The 20,056-nt window shown below is 47.4% G+C and overlaps 2 protein-coding genes across 5 annotated transcripts; one reads left to right on the top strand and one right to left on the bottom strand.

Moving 5' to 3' along the window:
- Positions 1-1,384: 1,384 nt before the first annotated feature.
- GATD1 (glutamine amidotransferase like class 1 domain containing 1) lies at positions 1,385-13,556 on the top strand. 4 transcript variants are annotated; one of them, XM_038137582.1, is made up of 10 exons: positions 1,385-1,537; positions 2,393-2,469; positions 3,560-3,665; positions 4,188-4,295; positions 5,069-5,163; positions 6,335-6,428; positions 7,164-7,275; positions 7,806-10,717; positions 11,256-11,461; positions 11,830-13,556. In XM_038137582.1, the coding sequence occupies exons 1-8, from the start codon at positions 1,480-1,482 to the stop codon at positions 7,810-7,812; spliced, it is 657 nt and encodes a 218-aa protein (XP_037993510.1). In that variant the 5' UTR covers positions 1,385-1,479; the 3' UTR covers positions 7,813-10,717; positions 11,256-11,461; positions 11,830-13,556. The 4 variants fall into 4 exon arrangements, with proteins under 4 accessions (XP_037993510.1, XP_037993509.1, XP_037993508.1 ...); XM_038137581.1 differs by having other exon boundaries at positions 7,803-10,717; positions 11,256-11,451; XM_038137580.1 differs by having other exon boundaries at positions 7,803-10,717.
- On the bottom strand, positions 13,472-20,002 carry TALDO1 (transaldolase 1). Its single transcript, XM_038137579.1, has 8 exons — positions 19,760-20,002; positions 17,614-17,737; positions 17,106-17,213; positions 16,418-16,549; positions 15,815-15,990; positions 15,489-15,686; positions 14,235-14,380; positions 13,472-13,721 (listed from the first exon to the last, which is right to left on the bottom strand). The coding sequence occupies exons 1-8, from the start codon at positions 19,854-19,856 to the stop codon at positions 13,689-13,691; spliced, it is 1,014 nt and encodes a 337-aa protein (XP_037993507.1). The 5' UTR covers positions 19,857-20,002; the 3' UTR covers positions 13,472-13,688.
- Positions 20,003-20,056: the final 54 nt, after the last annotated feature.

Here is a 20,056-nt window from a genome sequence, read left to right as displayed (position 1 = left end):
GGCAGTTCCTGCCCCAAATAAACTCCAGCCTGCCCAGGGAAAGCAGGATGATTATTGTTTTTCCCAGATAGGAACTAACTCGAATCGTAGCTTTACCCAAACATTTCTGATCCAAGAGATTCCCTATCCCACAGGCTGATCTCCAGCTTTCACCCCCTGTTCTTTGCTGTGACCTTTCTCCTGCCAAATTTCTCCTGCTGATTTTCTGGTTTTGTTTCTAAGGTGGCCTGGGAACACCTCCCAAACAAGCCATCCCCTGAGCACCGGGTGGTGTCTCTGGGGTCCCTGTGCACAGATTCCCTGCAGGCTCTGGGAGGGGAGGAGGGTTGTGGCAGCACGTGTCACTGCACAGGCTTGATGTTGTATTACACCAGCCCCAATCAGGGTCCCGACAGAACTCTGCAGGCTTCTGGAAATTAATTTCTTAAGAACTGGGCAGAAAAATCCTGTGAATTCCACAGGGTCAGGCAAAAGGGCATCCTTCAGCTGCAAAAGTGTAATCATCTGAGGGCTTTGCTGCAGAAACACAGCTGGGGACTCAAGTTTTAGTTTGTCTTGACAGGAGCAGGAGATCAAATAAGTTTCTATTTTCTGAGTAGGAATGCTGGAGCTGATGAGAGGCTGGGATCCATGGGGGCCTGACCCTCAGACTGGCCTCAGCCAGGGTGTGGGGAATTCCACATGTCTGGGGTAGTGAAGGGAGGATGGGAAGAGCTGATGGAGCAGGGGTCGGACAGCACTGTCCTTTGTGTTTGTTTTAAAAGCACTGGTGTCACAAGCAGAGAATAAGGACCATAAATGTGATGCTCTGTGATAGAAAGGCTTAGGCTGCTGGAGTGGCACTAAATCCCGAAGTACCCCCAGGGAAACTGAATAGTGAGACGCTTTTTTTGCCTTTTAAAAAATAATTTTCTGGTATCTAAGATGGAGCAGTGAAGAACATCCAGATTAACCAGCCGACAGATTTGGAACACAGTTCTGGAGAGAAAAGGAGGCAGACAGGTGATTGAAGAGACAGAAAAGGTGGCATAAGCTACATTTCCTTTAGGAAACCAGGCTAGAAATTAAACGCTTTCAAATAAACACATCAAGCCGACAGCAGAATTGTGCTGTCTTTATTTTACACCTTTCATTTTATGACGGCATTGCGTCTGCAACACACCAGCCGCCAGCAAGGGCTAAACCTATGAAATCCACACAGGGATGACGGATGCAAACCCACAAACGGAACACTGAGGTTTACGAAGGTGGGGAAATAAGGAAACAATTACAGTTGCCCACGGTTCATGGCACTACGCGATTCCCGGGACGCCCGAGCGCTCCCGAAGCTGCCGGCGGCGGCAGCGCCCCCTCAGCGCTTCCCGCGCTTTCCCGCCCCGCTCGCGACTTCGCGCGCTTGCCCCGCCCCTCGGCGCTCCCCGCACTGCGCACGCGCGGCCGCGCCAGGCTCCGCCGCTGCCCTCAGGCCCCGGCGCCGCCATGTCGGAGCGGCTGGCCAAGCCCTCCTGCCTCATCGTGGCCAGCGCCGCCACCGCGGGTGAGACGCTCTCGGGGGAACCCCGCCGCTTCGCGGGGAGCCGCCGCTCCGGCCTCTGCGGGCGTCCCGCGCTCCCCCTCCCTTCCTAGCGCCGGGGCGGTGCCGTCCCCGGCTGTCGCGGCGTGTGCCCGGCCCACAGCCCTTGCCGTGCGGGTGTCCCGTGCGGGTGTCCCGTGCGGGTGTCCCGTGCGGGTGTCCCGTGCGGGTGTCCCGTGCGGGTGTCCCGTGCGGGTGTCCCGTGCGGGTGTCCCGTGCGGGTGTCCCGTGCGGGTGTCCCGCTGCAGCCGGGCTGTGCAGCCGCAGGTGTGCCCTCCCTCCCTGCGCAGCTGTGCTGGTTTTCCGTAGGCGCCCATCTGCGCTGCAGGTGTGGCCGCCGAGTGCAGCTGTGCTGCTCGGCTCCTCTGCCTGCGGCTTTAGTGGCTCCGAGGGGAAGGAGGGTCGGCTCAGATTGGGTGTCTGGGGAAAGAATCTTTGCCTGTGAGGGTGCTGAGGCCCTGGTGCAGGCTGCCCCATCCCTGGAAGTGTTCAAGGCCCGTTTGGATAGGGCTTGGAGCCAGCCTGGGACAGTGGAAGGTGTCCCTGCCCATGGCGAGGGGTTGGTACGAAATGAGCTTTAGGGTCTCTCCCAACCAAATCATTCCAGGATTCTATTCCTCAGCGCACAGCTCACCTGTAATGAAGGCTGCACATTTCTGATGTCTTGAAATCATTAAATCATAACAAAATAATCCTCTGAAATTATCTAGAGCTTTCAAGATGAGCAAACACCCAAGCTTGTGCACTTTGCTGGATAAAGTGTGGCCTGCATTAGACTATCACTGTTGTTTCCCTGAGGTGTTGGAATCTGTTTTCCAGGTGTTTCAGCCCAGTCATTCCTTCACTGCTTTACTCTGGCCAGCTCTGCCTTTAACCTGCAAGTGGCAACACCTGGGGTGAGTGAAAATGGACAAATGCTGGGATTTCAGCCTGAAACCAATGGATATCTCAGTTGTAATGAAAAAAAGTAATATAATTAATGTGAAAAATGCGTATTTTATGATTGGCTTTTTGCAAATATTAAAATGAATATTGTATGTGTTATGTTAGAAAGTTGTGCTGTATTAATTTTCTTAAGTAGTATGTTAAATACAGTTTTAGGTCATAACATAATGTTAAAATAGAAACTGTGCTATGTAGGATACTTTTTTTTAAAGAAAGGACTCGCACTGAGATGGCAGCCCCAGGACACCTAAATCTTTCAGAGAAAGAGAATTTATTGCTCCATTATCAGAAGAAACTAACTTCTAAATCACTCCTGCCTCGCTCAGCCCTGGAGATGCTGTTAGGATTAAGAGGAAGAAGCTGATGCTGACCAGACAGAATCCATTGTTTGAATGGAATTCATGCATCATGTATGAGGTGTATGAATATGCAACAGGCTGTTGGTTGTTAAGGTTAATCCTCTGTTAACAGGTGTCCTTTTTCGGGCTTATGTTTCCCAGAAAGAGGTACCCAGACCACAACTTTTTGTTTTTATTGTCTCATATGGTCAGAATCCAAATTGTCCAAATTTTTATTACTCTAATTATATTGCTATTTTAATAATAAGAACAACTTTATTACTATTAAACTTTTTAAATTTTAAAAGCAAGTGATTGGCGTTTTTCACAATTAATATAATATAAATGTAAATATAAATGTAAATGTAAATATAAATATAAATATAAATATAAATATAAATATAAATGTATTGAGAGGTGTTTTATTGGCCGTAGACATTAAGGGACCTGTTTAATTCTGGTTTTTTAATACCAAAGTGACCGCAGCCTTTCTCTAGCATGGATTTGCCCTTCTCTGTCCAGCATCTGTTCCCACAAAGAGTGCAGGGAAAACTATTAGCACTAATTCAGCGGGACAAATGGAAAGCTTCAGTTTTTTGAGGGCTGAAAGCATCTCAGAGTCCCACGTGGCCATCCTTCAGGAGTGTCCTGGATGCTTGTGCACTGATGGTGACCACGGCGTGTGCACCATTGTTGTCCCCAGGGGAAGCCCATGGACTTCGTGGATGTGAACGAGGGCAACGCGCGCTGGATCCAGGACTTCCGCATGAAATCCTACGCCAGCCCCGCCAAGCTGGAGTCCATTGATGGTAAGGGTGTCACCACGGGCCACTGGCTGGGACACAGGGCCTGCTTAGGACCAGGATTTCAGGGAAGAATGACACGGAAAGTGCAGGAAAGTTGTGTTTCAAGAGCTGCAGTTGTTGGTTTGCTTTTTATTTAAGAGGAAGTCCAAGCAACTGCTTTGCAGTTTTGTTATTTAATTTGGAATGGTCATCCTCTTTTAAGGTATATGTAACATATACAAATAATGTCTGTGTCGTATATAAGCACACACTGCATTGTTACTTGTTAAAAATAAATATTCTGCTGCAGTATGAGCCAGCAGAAAGAACAGTTGTGAGTTTTGCCTTGGTCATTAAAAATGTGTGTCCCTTGTCCTAAGAAGGACCTTTTTCTCTCTTCTGTGTAGCTTTATTGGTTTCTTTAGGTAATTTTAAACTGGTTTATGTGGGTTTGTCCTTTTTTCCCAAATGTGCAGTGGATTTATGGTCGGGCTTTTTGGGTTTTTTACCTGTCCTACAATCAGCTGCTGCTTTCCTCCCACCCAGGCACTCGGTACCACGCCCTGCTGATCCCAAACTGCCCCGGGGCTGTCACCGACCTGGCCAACAGTGGGTACCTGGCCAAGATCCTGCAGCACTTCAGCACTGAGAGCAGTAGGTGAACATTCTCGGGGCTTGGGTAAATGAAACAGGGCTCCTGTGCTGCCTCTGCAGGAGCCTCGGGCCTTCCAGAGACTTCGGAGTGTTTGCATGGCTAAAGAGCATTCCAGACTTGGAAGGAGAAAGGAGATGTCAAGGGGGGAAACAAATGTCTTGGTGGGCCTTTAAAAAAGGAAAGGGAGACTTAGAGGAGAAAAAAAGTGTCCTAAAATGTCTTGAAAAGGAAAAAGGAGGTCCAAAAAAAAAAAAAGTGTCCTAATGTGTCTTAAATAGGAAAAAGGGAGCCTTGAAAAGGAAAAAGAGGTCTCAGAGTCTCTTAAGAAGCAATGCCAATAGCTTTTCAGAGCTTGTCTCAGAAGAAGGATTTGCTGCCTTACAGTGGTACAGAAACAGCTCTGTCCAAATCAGCAACATTCAAGGCTCAGAGCCGAGGGTGGAATGTCCTGGGTTCATCATTAAGGCTGCAGTTAATCAAGCCTTGGGGTGTGCTCCACATTTGAGCATTTGTGCAGCTAGCTGTCTCTGGCCTTGGAGTTAAAAGCTGCAATTCTTGTTCTTCTTCTTACTGTGATAGTAATAAATAACTGTAGCAATTTTTGTGATAGGTAGTAATTACTACTGCAGTGTGCAGGAAAGCCCCTACAACCCAAAGGAGCATCATCAGTGCAGTGTAACTTCAGTGCAGGAGGGCAGCATGAGGCTCACCACACACACCTGTGTTTCCAGTGTTTGGAGATGCTCACAAATGTGCTTTAATTCTTTTTTAGAGCCTATCTGTGCTGTGGGACAGGGAGTGGCAGCTCTGTGTTGTGCCACCAATGAGGATAAATCCTGGGTTTTCCAGGGATACAGCCTGACAGGGGTAAGTCAAGCTTTTAGCTTGTTTTTGCTGTTTGGGGGCTTTTTTTTTTCTTTTTTTGCCTTTTTTTTTTTTTTTTTTTTTTTTTGGTGTGATTTCTGGTGGTTTTGGTCTTACCCAGGAACTTCCTGTAAATATAAATTATCAGTTTGGTACCCTTGGCTTGTGCAGAGTTGTCTTTGACAAGGGGCCCAGCACTGAGTGCATGAAGGGTTTGTCCCACTGAAGTGGCATGTGGGGAATGCTCTCCCTCGGATTGTTCCGTAAACTTGAAACTGCAGCAAAAAAAAAGAGCTGGAAATTCCTGCTGCAGCTCTTTGCATTTGTTGTCGAGGACTTAGAAAAATTTTTGTTTGTTTGTTTGATGGATGCTGGGGATAAGTTATATTTCTCAAGGTACTGTCTCTTTTTGCAAGGTAGAGGGAGTCTTTGGAGAAAAGTTAGAAGAAGTTTTAGGAAAAAAGGCTGTTTGTACAGCCAGTGAAAGCAGCCAGCTACTGCTGATACTTTGTGTGCTCTGACCTCACAGCCCATTTGATCGTGTCAGAGTGATGCAAATTGCCCTAGTACAGCTTTCTAGCGTGGAGAATTTACATGGAAAATTAAGAAATTAAGATTCTGTGACTCACAAAAGCTGTTAGTGTTCTCATGTGCTTCTATGTGAGTTAAGGATTATTTATGACTCTCTGTGATGGTTACAGCCCATGATGAAATATTTTGAATTGTGTGGTGGCCTAGCTGTGGTTGCTGTGGAAACCATAAAATTAAGTTCCTTCCTTTTGTGTATTAAAATTCTAAGTGCTCCTAAATTTTCTTTCTGTAAGCTGTTTCCCATATTCATTCCAACATGGATTACTGGTTTTGGACTCTGCAGGTGGCACAGCACCTGTGTCCAAATATTTGTGTGCCATGCCACGGGCAGACAGCTCTGTGCCTTCCTGAAGTTGATCACACCTTCAGAAATTGTTTGGTGGTCTTATTTCCTCTTTGCTTAACTCACTTAAGAGTTTCCAGTTTGCTCCCTACACGAAATCCATCAAAGCTGCTTGTGGTCATTTGGCTGGGAGAATAGGAGAGGGAACAGAAATGTAAATTTCAAGGAAATATGTGCTGGTTTTGTTTGGTTTTTCTGTAAAGAAGCCAGCCAAACTCATTTCCTTTTGATCTATTTCAGCCCTCTGTGTACGAGCTGGTGAGGCAGCCGAATTTTGCCAGTTTGTCCATTATTGTGGAGGACTTTGTGAAGGATTCTGGAGCTACATTCAGTGGTGGGTCATGCCTGGTGTCTGGGACGGGCATTTTGTGTCTCCCTTGGGAAATGAGTGTTTGTGTGCTGGTTGTATCCAGCTGAGCAGGACTCTGGCAGGACCACTCATCTGGCATTCCCATTGCCTCATGTACCAGTATGTCACTGGTATATGGACAGGGCTTGGAGCACCCTTGGATAGTGGAAGGTGTCCCCTGCCTGTGGCAGGGGGATGGGACTGGATGAGCTTTAGGATCTCTTCCAACCCAAACCAGTCTGGGGGTCTGTCTGGAATGAGGAAACTTAAAAATTCCGTTTGGGGTGCTGAGCAGTTGCTGGTACATCTGAGCACACTGGGGTGTTGTAACTGGCCAGAAAATGAGTGTTTAATTTTTGTAGCTGGTGATCACAGCTCATGTCTGGCATGAGTTTACGTTGTATTGTGAGGTGATTGTAGCTTTCAAATACATACTTTGAGATTTTCATTGTGAAAATCTCCTGATATGTGTGCTTTACCCACCTGCTGTTAACTGAATCAAGGGCCCAGTCCTGTCCTTTCAGAAAAGGATTTCCTAGGGAAGTTTTTTTCAGGATGAGGGGCTTGAGCTGCCCCTCTCTGCTGGGGTAATAGATCAGCAGCCAGCAAATCTGTCTGGCTGTAACAGTTACGTGTTGTGTTGGGTTTGTCAGTGGTGTGATCCTGGCACTGAGCTCGTGTCCTCTGACGCAATCCCTGTGTTTTTCCTCCTGTGTTCAGCCAGCAGCCCAGATGCTGTCCATGTGGTGCTGGACAGGCACCTGGTGACAGGACAAAATGAGAATTCCACCCTTCCTGCTGTCCAGAACCTTCTGATTCTTTGCAATGTCAGGTGAGGCAAGATGGGGGCTTTAGAACTGGGAACAGCCCGTGGTGAGCTTTTTTTGTTTTGTTTCAGGAATACAGTCTCTCAGGAGGGGTTTTTCCCCTTGGGTTTCTGCTGAAGTGTGTGTCACTTCTGTTTGATCAAGCCAGCCAGGCAGTCGTGTCTTTTGGCAAAGAGCATTTGATTATATAAAAGACAAAGATGAAAATGTATGGGGAAGTGCACAGCTGCAGTGGAGCTGGCGAAGTAAAATGCTGAATAGGCTTCACTAAACATTTCTGTTCAGGGAAACAGCTCTTGTTTCTTGAGCTTTGGCAGGCTGGCTTTGAGTCAGCTCTGATTTGGGATTCTGGGAATGAATGTCTTTAATTTCTTTGGAAATGGCTTGGCTTGTTTGAGCGTCATCTTGTCAGATAGAAGAGCCCATATGAATAACCACAAACCCCTTCTTTTGTTCAGGTGACTGTGTGGTACCAGTCCTGTCCTGGCTGTGCACTGACAGGTCCTGTCATGTCTGGGTGTGTTTCCTTCAGCAGGAAATGAAGGAGAAGGTCTGTTTGCAAGGAGGATGGATGAAGAGCCAGCAGGCTGAGGATTTCCATGGCTGTGACCTGGATAAAACACCCCTCTGAACCCCTGCCCTGGACTCTGAAGGGACTGTGGCAGTGAAGCGGCCGTGTCAGGTTCTGTGTGGATGGAACGGATGGAGGTTGTCAGAAGCAGCTGGGACACTTCCTTATATTTTTGCTGCTCCATTTTCTCACTGCTTCTCTAGACCCTCAGTTTACAGATGTGGGGAACTGTCTTCTCAAAACCCCCCAAAAGTTGGTGCTGTGAATACAAATTGCTGAAGCTGAAGCCCTTGCTCTGGCTTGGCATTGTGCTGGTGCACAGCGTGCCCTCGTTTTCTTCCTGTTCACATGGCTGGAATTGTGTTCAGAAAGTTTGCTCAGCTTTTTTTTTAACATGGTCCTACAATTGTTTATTTGTTCTCCTTTGTGCTGCTTATGTTGTGGGTTTTGTTCTCTTGGAAATTCTCCTGTCTGGGAGTACACTGCTGCTGTCTCTTGCTGGAATTTTGTGGACTAGGGCACTGAAAAATGCAGGTGGCTAATGTGGGTCCCATCTGAGGAACCAGCTGTAGGATTCCTCCTTCCTTCTGAGCTGCAGGTGTGGCTTGAACCTGAGCTTCAAGGAAAGGAATAACCAGACTGAGATTTTTTTTTAATTGTTGCAGGCTCAAACATAAAAAAACTATTGGAAAGTAGATAAATTAACTTTCAGATAATTGATTTTCCTTCCCTCTTGGAATTGAGGGCAGCATTTCTTCAGTGCCCTAAAGAAATGGGGTTATATTTTCATTTTCTTACCAGGATATTACAATATTTTGGTTCTAACAAGTCACCAAGTAGGGAAATTTTCTCTTTTCTGTGTAAATCCATTTTTTTTAGCTCTGTCTCAAGAATTCAGTGGGATTTGAAAAGAAAGACTGCTGTGGCTTGTGCTGGGTCTTCTCTTGCATTCTGGAGCCCATCTTACAGAACTTTGGCATTGATGGAGATTAAAATCATAATTTGAAATGAAAATTGTGCTTTGATAGATATTAAATTATCGATTAGCTTTGATAATTTAAATCTTCGTTCCTGGCAAGCCATCTTGGGGATTTGGTGTTGACACCATCAGGAAATACTTTCAGTCTGGAAAGCCACGTCTTGTTTGTGAAGTGGGAGACTGTATTTCCTTAGGGTCTTGGTTTCCATGGGATTTTGCCAAAATTGTTACATCTTTTCTCTGCTTACCTGTAAAAATAGAGCATTGGTGTCTACCCCGTGTCCTGTTTTCATTCCTTAAGTGAGGTTCTGTCCAGGCTCGTTCATCTGCTGCCAGATGAGCAAACAGCATTCAGACCACTGCAGCCTTTGTTCAGTCCCCTGTTGTACAATTTTCCCATATTTTGTGGCATCTGGGACCTGCTGGAATTGCTCTGCTTGTGCCTCTGTCAGGACGTTGGACAAAGCACACTGCCTGGGGACTTGATGGTGCTTTCTTTTTCCTCCCGTATGGGAGCAGAAAAAAGATGAGTTCCTGTGTGTATTTTCACTCTTTCCCATCACCAGGAAGTTGCTCTTGGGAAAATGGGGGAGAAAGGTGTGGTCAGGCAGCAAGTGGCTGGAGAGGTGAGGAGTGCGGGTGTGGGCCAGCAGCTGTGTGAGGTGGCTCTGGATGTGGTGGGCTGGATTGTGTCACCTGCACGAGTCGTGCTGACAAGCTGGAAGCCACCCGAGTCATAGAATCGTGGAATTTGGGTTGGAAAAGAGCTTTTAAGATCAAGTCCAAGCGTCAGTGCAGCGCCACCACCATGTTCACCACTCAACCTCAGGTATCACATCCATGTGTTTTCTGAACCCTTCCAGGGGTGGTGACTCTACCACTGCCCTGGGCAGCCTATTCCAGTGCTTGATGTCCCTTTCCATGAAGAAATTTTCCCTGATATCCAACCTAAACTTCCCCTGGCTATTAGTGATGATAGCTCTTAAGTTCTTGTACCAATTTTAGCCAGGGATTGGAAAAAATTGTTCAAAAAAACTATGGGAAAAGAAGAACAAATGAACATAGGAAACACGAAGTTGTTGAATGTCATCCAGGTATGTTCAGGAAAGTTTTATTCTATTCATTTTCCATGTTAATTTTTTTTCTACAAACGTAAAACTTGATAGTTTATTTGGTATTTTCTTTTACCTAAAAGGTATTTACATCAACTAAAATCATGAAGTGGCATTACACAAAGAGCAAGGGGTTTTGGATAATTCTTTCATTTTAAACTTCCCGTGGGAAGGATCTAGGTACCTCAGTTTGTATCTTCTGTACCTTGTGCCTGGTCCAGCTGAGGAGCCCTGTGAACAATCCCATCCCAGGCATCCAAGCAGTGGTGTTTATACTGAGGGGTTTTTGTCTCTCTTCTTTCTTTCCCAAAGAATTGAAAACCTTCAAATTTGGGAGATTTTCATCCCACACAAACCTTTATTGTTTCAGCATTGTGCTGTGCAGTGCTCGTTGCTTTGGTCCTAGGAATGCTACCAGGCAGGCTTGTTTCCTTGGAAATCTGTTCCTGGTAACATCCAGCTGGTGGCTTTCATTGTTTTATTTATTTGGCTGGGGGTTTGGTTTTATTTTCTAGAGTTTTGCTGATTTTTTTTTTTTTTTAGGATTCACAGTGTTACCTCTTCTCTGGCCTAGCTGGGACCACATCCTCTGTTTTCCTCTGATGTTTTTACAGGCAGATATAGAGGTAGCTGCTAGAAGCATCAGAGTGCCTCTGCAGCACGTGGAGCAGGATGAATCCAAAGGGATGAGGAGTTTTCTTGGATGTTGGCTCACAGCTGTAAAGGAGCACTGCTGTCCTGCACCCCACAAAGGATTTCTTCACCGACAGCCCACCATCCCTAAGGTATGGGAGCCTTTCCTGGCAGGTTTACGCCTGAGCTGGGAAGAGGGGTGCTGGTGCAGCAGTTGGGAAACTGCCTGCCTCTGGAAAACAGAGCCCCAAGACCTGCCTGTGGATATGATGTCAGTTTCTGTGTTTTTGAGGATCCTGATGAGATGTTTGAGCTCTGGCCCTGTCTGCAGCTGGTGGTTGTTGGTCATACCAGCATTCAATTTGTGTATTAACATATTTAATTAAGATTCTTTCCTTGGAGCTTCTACAATATAATCTTGAAAAAAATTCTTTTTTTAATGGAATATTCTGGTTTGTTCATCTTGCGTGCATTCAAACAAGGGCCAGAAGAGATGAAAGTGCCTCTTTGGTCCTGATTTACTTTAAATTTTCTAATGGAACTGTCTGGGTTTGGTGCCATCCATACTGGCCTGTGATGGCTGTATTGGATAGATGTAACCAGTGAATCTGAGCACTAATTTTAAATTAAATTCCATGTTGGGAAGATGAATATAAATGGATGTACTTATTGTGTCTGTTCTTCCAACAGCTCTGCTTCCCTGTACCCCGTGTCAAGAGTGGAGGAGGTGCTGGGAGCAGCAGTGTGTCTCCCTTAACCACAGTGTGTGATGGGATGCAAGGCATGGCTGGAGGAGGAAGGAAAAGCTTTTCTAATCTCCCTCCAAGCTTTGTGTGTCTGCACAGAGCTGGATGTTGGAATCAGAGAGCAGCCACCACAAGGAAAGGTTGGGAAAGGTGCTTTCATTTTAAAATCAGTGCTTTAAAGTTTATCTATTGATTCTTCAGGATTTCTCCAAACAGACACGTTGTGTCTGCCCCTAATTCCTGAGTCCTGTCCTTGTGACTGAGAGCCACAAACCTTCCTGGCAGACAGGAGACATCTCCTGATTTCTTAATCTGAGGAGGTATGGAGATCTGGGAAATCCCAGGAGGAGTTTGTAAGCAGGGCACAGACAGGGCCCTGGGAGAGATCCCTCCATGTGCTGAAGAAAGGGGAAGTTGAGGAAGAGTGAAGGAGTGAACACACTTTGTGTGACCGACTAAAGAGCTGTACAAGCTGAAGGTTTATGTGGTGCTTGGTTTGTTTTTTTTCACCATTTCAGAAAGGATGTGGACTTTGTGGCTTAGCCACGGATGTCAGGCCCCCTCACAACATCCATCTGTGCTGCAGAGAAAGAACCCCAGCGCTGAGGAGGAAACGCCAGCTGCCACCACAGGAAGGAAGGGATCCCGTGACTGACCCCGTGACCCCTCTTGTCTCCTCAGCTCTTGAGAGGCATCTGTTGGTAAGTGGAATAAGGCTCAGGTACCTTTTCCTACCTCTTTTTCCTCTTTCACTGCAGTATTTCCTTCTCTCTTGATCACCTTCTGCAATGCTTCAGTTTCATTTGAGCTCCCCGGTGTTACTGACCCAGTTGCATCTCAGCTGTGTGAAGGGACAGATTCCATGTACGTGAAGGTTCTTGCCTCACTCAGGGGGAAGAAGGGGCATTTATTCCAGAGGCTCCAAGCCTCTGACCAGCCAGTTTGATAGCACCAAGTACCCAAATTCTGCGTGCCTGAATCCCTCCCCTGCCCTGGTGGCTGCAGTGTGTGGTGTTAGAGCACAGCAGCCTGCTCAAGGCAGGGGGATGGAATGAGATGGTCTTCATGGTCCCTTCCAACCCAAACCATTCTAGGAATCTCTGTTGGAATTCTCGGTTTAGTAAGTGTGAAAAATGCAAAATAGGTTAAATTGAGAAGGGATGTGCAGTGGAGGGTCCAATGGCTGTAGGGAGGGGCAGGGTCAAACTTTTAGTGCTGGCTTGACTTTGACAGGAAGAAAAGGTCACTTCCATTTGGGCAGTCTGGTCTGCTTCCCCTCTTCCCCACAGCTGTAGGACAGAGGGCCTGGATGAGTCCCCTGGGGATTTCACCTCCCTGTGGCAGACTGGCACTATTCCCAGGGCAGGCTGGGAGGGCAGCACCAGCTGTCTGTGTCTGATAGTAGCTGGCTGTCCCTTTGGCTGGAACAGCAGTTCCCAGGCTGTTCTGGATGTGCTGACAGCAGAGCTGCTGTGTCACACTGTGGGGAGGATCAGTGCCTCCCTTGGTCTGGACAGAGCACGTGGCTATCAGTGCTGGAGCCACACTGCTGCCTTTGCTCCCTTTGTTGTAAGTTCAGGCAGCTTTTTCAGGAAACATCAAATTGCATCTATGTGTAAGCAGGGATCTCTTAGAACCATGGAATGAATCACTGAGGTTGGAAAGGACTGCTGAGACCATCAAGTCCAGCCCTTCCTCCTGCACTGCCAAGGCCACCACTATCCCTGTCCCCAGGTGCCACATCCATGTGCCTTTAAATCTCTCCAGGGATGGGGACTCAGCCCTGGGCAGCTGTGCCAGCTTGGCAGCTTTCAGTGAAGAAATGTTCCCTAATATCCAATCTAAACCTTCCCTGGCTCAACTTGAGGCCGTTTCCTTCTTGTCCTATCTCTTGTTCTTGTCTACTCTTCATAGAACAGGCTCTATATAAACAAATAAGATACACATATCTATTTTGACATACATATGTGTCTCACAGGAGTGTTGGTGGGTTTTGGACCAAGAGGGGCTTGTGAAATCTGTGCTTGCTCTTTAAAACAACCTGAAATTAAAAACTGTGTTCTTTAATGTCTTAGAACTGAAGACTTAATAAGGAATTTGAAAACTAAAATTTAATCAGGTGTCTCCTGCGGCAATGAATCGACCATGTTACAAGGCAAGTCGGTTTTAATTTGCATGTATTGACAAAAGTGCCACAAAAATTTAAATTCCATTTGTCCCTTTGCAAATTGATAAAAAAAAAAAAGCATGATACAGAAATCTATCCATACACAGCATGATACTTGTACAGGTAAGACATTTGTACATCCACTGAACCTCAGGTGATCCACCTCGGCTTGGAGCACTCAGGGAAATGCTGATTATTATTTTTTCTTTTTTATTTTCCATTTTCAGTGCTGAACATTCGCTCCTAGAAAAAGAATGAACAAAGCACAGCTGAGTAAGAGTTTGGGAATGCTGCAAGGAGCTGCCAGTCACCAAGTGCCCAGATCAGGTATACTGAGAATTTCTTCCCCAAAAAACACAGTTTGATGAATCCTATGTGAAAGCCTCTCCACAATCTAACATAAGACTTTGACAGCAGATCTGCTCCTTCTTAGTGCCTGCAAGTACAAACATGATGTACTTCCAGCTCACTGCCTGCAGATTATTTGTGTCCTGTGCTGCTGCTGGCAGCTCAGAATCAGATTTAAGGGACTTCTCCCTTTGACAGTTATCCCCATGAGCTGCCAGTCCTGAGGCTCAAGCTGCAGGCGTGGCCCACACCTGGCACCAATTCTTTCTTGGCGTGCAGTGAGGCTTACCAAGTTCACTGAATTTAGGTGCCCTGTCCTACATAACCTGTCCAAAGACGTGCCCAGACGTGTTTAATCCTCAGCCACACCAGGCTGGCTGCAGTACAGGGGAGGAGCATGATATCTACCTTTAACATCCTCTCCAGCTTAACTGCATCTGCAGCAAATCTCCTGATGCCATCGGAGAGCTTTTCCACAGCCATTTGGTCTTCGTTGTGGTGCCAGCGGAATGCCTTCTCGTCCAGGTGGATCTTCTCAAGATCACACGCCTGAGCTGTGCGGGAGAAGTAGAAAAAGAAACAGACCAGGTGATCAGATTCTTATCAAATTCACACTTCCTGAAATTGTCTTGAGTGCTGACCATTTCTAGGTGTTGGAAAAATTTTAATACTTTCAGTATGACTTGCTGCAGGAGCACAGTCTGGGATGTGAGATTGAAAGTGCTCCTGATATGGCTGGAGGAGAACAAAGAGGAAAGAAAAAGGTAGCTTAATAAATCAGTTTATCTTAAAACAGTGTTTGTGCGTGTCATTATCTTGTACCTGCTGCAGAATGGCACAGCAATTCCAGGCCTATTCTAAGGAATTGTGTAACCACCCCACAGCAGTGAGACATTCTAAGCAAATATTCTGAACAATCAGGGCTTTGATTATTTGGCAAGAACTAACAAAAGCTTGCTTGATAGCAGGCTCCCAGGCCAGCAGCAGCCTGTGGGCAGCAACCCATGGCTACAGCTGTGCACAGAGCTGCTTTGAGATGCAAACCAGCATTTTAATGAGGCTGCAGAAAAGGGAGAGCATCAGAGAACCCTTGAATTATTTGGGTGGAAAGGAACCTTAAAGCCCATTCAGTTCCACCAGCAGGGACACCATCTACTATTCCAGATTGTTCCAAGCCCCATCCAACCTGGGCTTGAAGTAGTGTAATGTGAACAAGGATTCCAAGCCATCGTGGCACAGTGTCACCAGATCAAGTGACTCAGTCTTGTGTATGACTAGTTTCTAATTTCTGGAGGGAAAAAACCTCTTGGAATGTCTAGAGATTAAGATGAAATCAAGTTTGGCATCTTTGCCACTGTTCAGTAAAATTTCATCCTGAGCATCTGCAGGTTAACTTTCCTCTTCTCTGCCTGTTCCATGGTGCAGAGTATGGAAGCACACTCCAAACCCATTGTAGTCAATTGGTGCTCAGTGTCAGCAGTTGTAGCAGTGATATTGTACTGAGGCTACAGTATTTCCTTCTGAGGCTACAGTATTTCCTCCAGGAAATTTGATTATCCCTAAAGCAGGATGGCAGCTAGCGCCGCAGCACTGACCAGAACCCCAGACTCCCAACACTGCAGAAGAAAGGAAGTCAGAACAAGCCCCCAGGAGCAGACTCACCCTCTTTGACACTGAGTGTGGGAGTTAGCTTGACGTGCTCTTTGCTGAGCTCTGCCAGGAGCTTGGGTGAAATGGTGAGATAGTCACAGCCCGTGAGCGCTTTGATCTGGCCCGTGTTGCGAAACGAGGCGCCCATCACGATGGTTTTGTAGCCAAACTTTTTGTAGTAGTTATAGATCTTGGTGACACTCTTCACTCCTACAAGTAGAAACCAGCAACTTTATTTAGTGATTATTTAGAACATGCTCAAACCCAGCATTTGCCATAAGAGGATTTTTATGAGGAAACTGTTTGAGCAGCTGTTGTTTTCTCGGCAGTGCGCTCACCTGGATCCTCTGAAGGCTCATAGGTTTTCTTGTCTCCATTTGCAACGTACCAGTCCAGGATCCGTCCCACGAACGGGGAAATCAGAGTAACTCCAGCTTCAGCACAGGCAACAGCCTGAGCAAAGGAGAACAGCAAGGTCATGTTGCAGTGAATCCCATACTCGGCCTCCAGAACCCTGCAGACACAGGCTGGCTTAGAACAGCACTTTGCTCACCTAAAGAATTAATATTCAGGAACAAGCTGCTAAGTTCAAACTACTGAATTCCGTGAGTTAATTTAGGAATGGGGTGCACTCAGAAAGCTTTAAAGTTGTCAGCTAACAGCAAATGTTTCGTACTGCCAAACTCTGCTTTATTAATGCTGTTCCTCTAGCCAAATGCAGCCAGCTTAGCAGGGTATTTCAGGAAACTGTGGCCCTCGTATGAAGAAACTTTGCCTATTTCAACAGCAAGCTGTGGCAGGGCACCTTCTGTGCTCATGACAGACTTCCCCATGGCGTGCTTTCAGCACTGCTGTTTATTCAAGTGCAGAATGCGGTGTCAGTGCCTGTGGACAGGCAGGAGCATGCCGTGAATCAGCACACCAGGCACACGCAGCCTTACCTGCCAGCCTGGATTCCTTCCCACGTTGAAGAGAGCTTGATGAGAATCCGATCTTTACCAACCCCTACTTCCTTGTAGAGGTCGATGAGGCGCCTCGCCCTTTGAATCATTCCTTCCTTATCAAAGGACAACCTTTAAGGCAAGAGCAGCATTGTTTAAAACTGATTTATTATTTTTTTTTAAATTCTCTGCCCCAAGGCCCCATGGGAAAACACTGTCCTGTTTTATCAGCATTTACATGCCAACAGCAGGTTTGTGTTCTCAGATCCCTCCTGGACTGTCAGCCCTTGGAGAGGGAATTTTCTCATAATGAATTCAGAAGCTGAGCATTAACAAAAATTGGCACTGAGCAAGTTAACAGCCAAGTCCTGTGCAAGTCTTGGAAAAAACTGTTCAAACAGATCTCTTGCTAAATTGAGCAGGTATTATCGCGTAGAAGAGAATTAGCAAAACGACGACTGGAAGTGTGAGGTTTCCCTTGCTTAAGCAGCAAGAGGAAGATTATGAAAATCCAAGGTCAGTGCTACTTGTTTTTGTTACAGAGTTCTAGTCAAACTAAGGGAAATCCACACTCTTTATTATTAATAATGTAATTCCCACTGGTCTCCTAGGCAAAAATCTTTCTCCAACTCAGGTTACTTTTTGTATTTACAAATATCCAGGATAACCTAGAGGGAAAAGAGCCAACCTTGCATCTACTTCTGTGGACACACGGCCAGGTATCCTCTTCAGGATTTCAGCTCCAAATAATACAAAAAGTTTGTCAGAAGCATTTTTGATCTGCTCCTCTTCTGACCTGAAAAGCACAAAGAGCAAAAGCATTTATGGGGGTAAAAAACGGGCAAGTTTACACTTGGCTGTGGATTTGAAGATCAAATTTCACAGCCCATTTAACATTAAATTCCAGAGTTCAAATGAGCCATTTCTGTTCTGCCAGTAGGATTAGCCTTTGGACACTCTTTCCTGTAGTGCTGTTGCTTTCCTGAGCAAGGAGGGCCAGGTGTGAGCTGGGAAATGAGGATGCACATCTGGAATGGGCGTGAGGAATTTTTCTCCAAGTGTTGAGGCCTTTTGAGGCAGGAGACAAACCCACGAGTACACGAGGGGGAAACCCCAATACATTGCTTGTATATAAAGAAGGCATTTTAAATATAGGTCTGTTTTAAATATAGGAGAGGAAACCCCTCTTTACTTACCCACCAAGCTTCTTCCCGTAGGCAACAGCATCATCCACAAGCTTCTGGTATGCCGGCATCTGAGCCGCAGCAAGGATCAGGGAGGGGTTTGTGGTGGCATCCAGGGGCTTGTACTCATCTATGGCTAAGGGAAGAAAACCAGCCTGTTTGAAACGGCCAGCCAGCCTGAGAAATCAGAAGGGTTTTGCTCAACCAGGTGAGAATGTAAGCACTTGTTAATGACAGAGCACATCAGTGGTGTTTAAACACCGCCTCAAGGCTGGTTTGTGCCACAGCACAGAGCAACTGGGCTGCAGTCACAAGATACAGCAAACTTTTAAGTTTATAAACTACAGAAATTGCCCAAAAGTATAAACCTGTAGAAATGACGGATGGAGAGAAGTAGTGCTGATTTCCAAACTTCATCCCAACCAGCATAGCTGAGCTCCAGGAATCACAGAGGGGAATAAAGAACAGGGGACCTTCCCTTCAAGCAGTCAGAAATTCAGGCTTTTGTTTGTGTCCAACTGATGGGGCCAGGACAGGTGAATTCACCTGTGAGGTTCCAACACCTCTTCTTACTGCTTTTTAAACCTTTTCCACACAGCTGCAGTTTCTCAGTATCTGCTCTTCTCATTTCCTTGTCCTACCAGGAAGAGACTTGACCCTTGTCTTACCCTAAGCCCTGGACTACGCCTGTTCCAGGTGATGCCAGGTTTTGCTCCAGCAGGCTGTGGCACACATTGTCTGGCTCTAGTCACAGCCTGGCACCAGGGTAAACAGGGCAGAGCCTCTGCAGGCCGCTCAGCAGTTTCAACAACACAATTAAAATGTTAAAAAATAACAAAATCTGTTATTACCAGCCCCTTCTCCTCTGCATTTCTGCACAGGGGTGAAACACCAAGTGAGAGAGTGCAGCTGTACTAAAAATAAGCCTTGTTTTGTCACAGATCCCTCCCAGGCAATGATCAGCATCCTGGAGTGAGGTCCACTCCATACAAACAGCTCCTTCAGAACTTCAATTCACGCGGGTACTGCTTAAAGCACCTGTCCTGACACCTTCTACAAACACCACTGGGAACCGGCAGCAGCAACAACCACCTTCACCTCCACCAGGGCTTAACCTGCCAGGAGCGAGCCAGGTAAGGCTCTTGCCTTGTTAGAACCCTAAGAATAACCCCCAGCTGGTAAGAGCAGCCCAGAGACCAACTTGGGGATGTCCTGAGCAGGCCCAGGAGCTGGACTCGATACCTGTGGGATATTCTGCAGTCCTTACCGTGCCTGCACGCAAACTACCCCTTGGCCATCCTGGAGGTTTGTTTTTTTCCTGTGTCTGAGCTGTTGCCACCCCTGTGCTCTCTCCACCTTAAGTTCAGTAGTCTTAAGACATTTGACAGTGGCCGTTCAGGATTGTTTACTCTTACACCAACAGGATTAGGCAAGCGGTGGAAGGATTACTGCAGGCCTGCTGAGGACAGGACAGGATTCAAGGGCTGCTCTACACAACCCAGAGACACCCAGCGAGGGAGTTCTTGGCTCTGATGGACCGAGAAGGTTCCGTGTCCGTGCCAGGCCAGGCAGTGACAGTTGGGAACAAGTGGCTTTTTAATCGAAGGCCACTTCCCTTTCTCAGAAAGGAGGGTGCTGGCTCATTCTCAGCAGATAAGGGAAACAAAAGCACTCTGGCGTTATTTTTACATAATCCTGTAACTATTAGGCTGGAAGCGGCCTTAAAGATTGTCCAGTTTCACCCCCTGCCAGGGGCAGCGACATCCTCCGCTGGACCGGGTTGCCTTGAGTTTGGAAAAACCCCAAACACGTCCCAGATCTAGCCAGGTCACTGGAAGAAAACCCGAATTCCTCAGCACAGCAGAGCCTGGCCTGAGTCTGACAGCACGCAGAGCTGAACGCGGTGGTCAGGGCACCCTCGAGGGCAGACTGGGAGAAGCTCCCGGGAGGGTCTGGAAAATGTCCCGCCGGGGCGGGATCTGCCCCGGGACGGGGACCAAGGCGCCGCCACCGAGCGCCTCCCCCCGCCCCGCTCCGGGTGGTTCGCTCCCCCCAGCGCGCGCCCCTTCGGCCGGGCGCGCCCACTCTCCGTGAAGGGGGCGGGAGAGGGGGCTCGGGAGAAGCTGCGGTGACGGGATCCCCTCGCGCCGCCTCTCACCGTTGAAATCCCCGGTGTCGGCCACCACCGTGGTGTGGTGCTTGAGCTGGTCCAGCGCCGACTCCATCTTCTGCCGCTTCACGGGGGACACCGACATGTCCGCGGCTGCGGGGGCTCGCGTGCCTATAAGGGACGGTGCGTGCCCGGAGGGGACCGGCCTGCGCGCGCACCCGCGGCCCGCGCGCTCCCGCGCCAATCGCAGCCCGGCCGGGCGGCAGCGGCCAATCGGGAGCGCGGGCGCGAGGCGGAGGCGGCCGGGAGGAGCCGGGGCGGGGCAGCGGAGGGAGAGCGGTTCTG

This window comes from Motacilla alba, chromosome 5, assembly GCF_015832195.1.
Source record: "Motacilla alba alba isolate MOTALB_02 chromosome 5, Motacilla_alba_V1.0_pri, whole genome shotgun sequence".
Taxonomy (NCBI): Eukaryota; Metazoa; Chordata; class Aves; order Passeriformes; family Motacillidae; genus Motacilla; species Motacilla alba.
Note: the sequence above shows the minus strand (reverse complement) of the source record. Positions and strands in the feature narration are given on the sequence as shown.

Coding starts and splice junctions, on each gene's coding strand:
- GATD1 (XM_038137581.1), top strand. CDS start 1,480: ATGTCGGAGCGGCTGGCCAAGCCCTCCTGCCTCATCGTGGCCAGCGCC. Junction 3,666..4,187: donor CAAGCTGGAGTCCATTGATG/GTAAGGGTGTCA, acceptor CCTCCCACCCAG/GCACTCGGTACCACGCCCTG. Junction 5,164..6,334: donor AGGGATACAGCCTGACAGGG/GTAAGTCAAGCT, acceptor GATCTATTTCAG/CCCTCTGTGTACGAGCTGGT.
- TALDO1 (XM_038137579.1), bottom strand. CDS start 19,856: ATGTCGGTGTCCCCCGTGAAGCGGCAGAAGATGGAGTCGGCGCTGGAC. Junction 17,214..17,613: donor TACGGGAAGAAGCTTGGTGG/GTAAGTAAAGAG, acceptor TGTGCTTTTCAG/GTCAGAAGAGGAGCAGATCA. Junction 16,550..17,105: donor TCCACAGAAGTAGATGCAAG/GTTGGCTCTTTT, acceptor CTTGCCTTAAAG/GTTGTCCTTTGATAAGGAAG.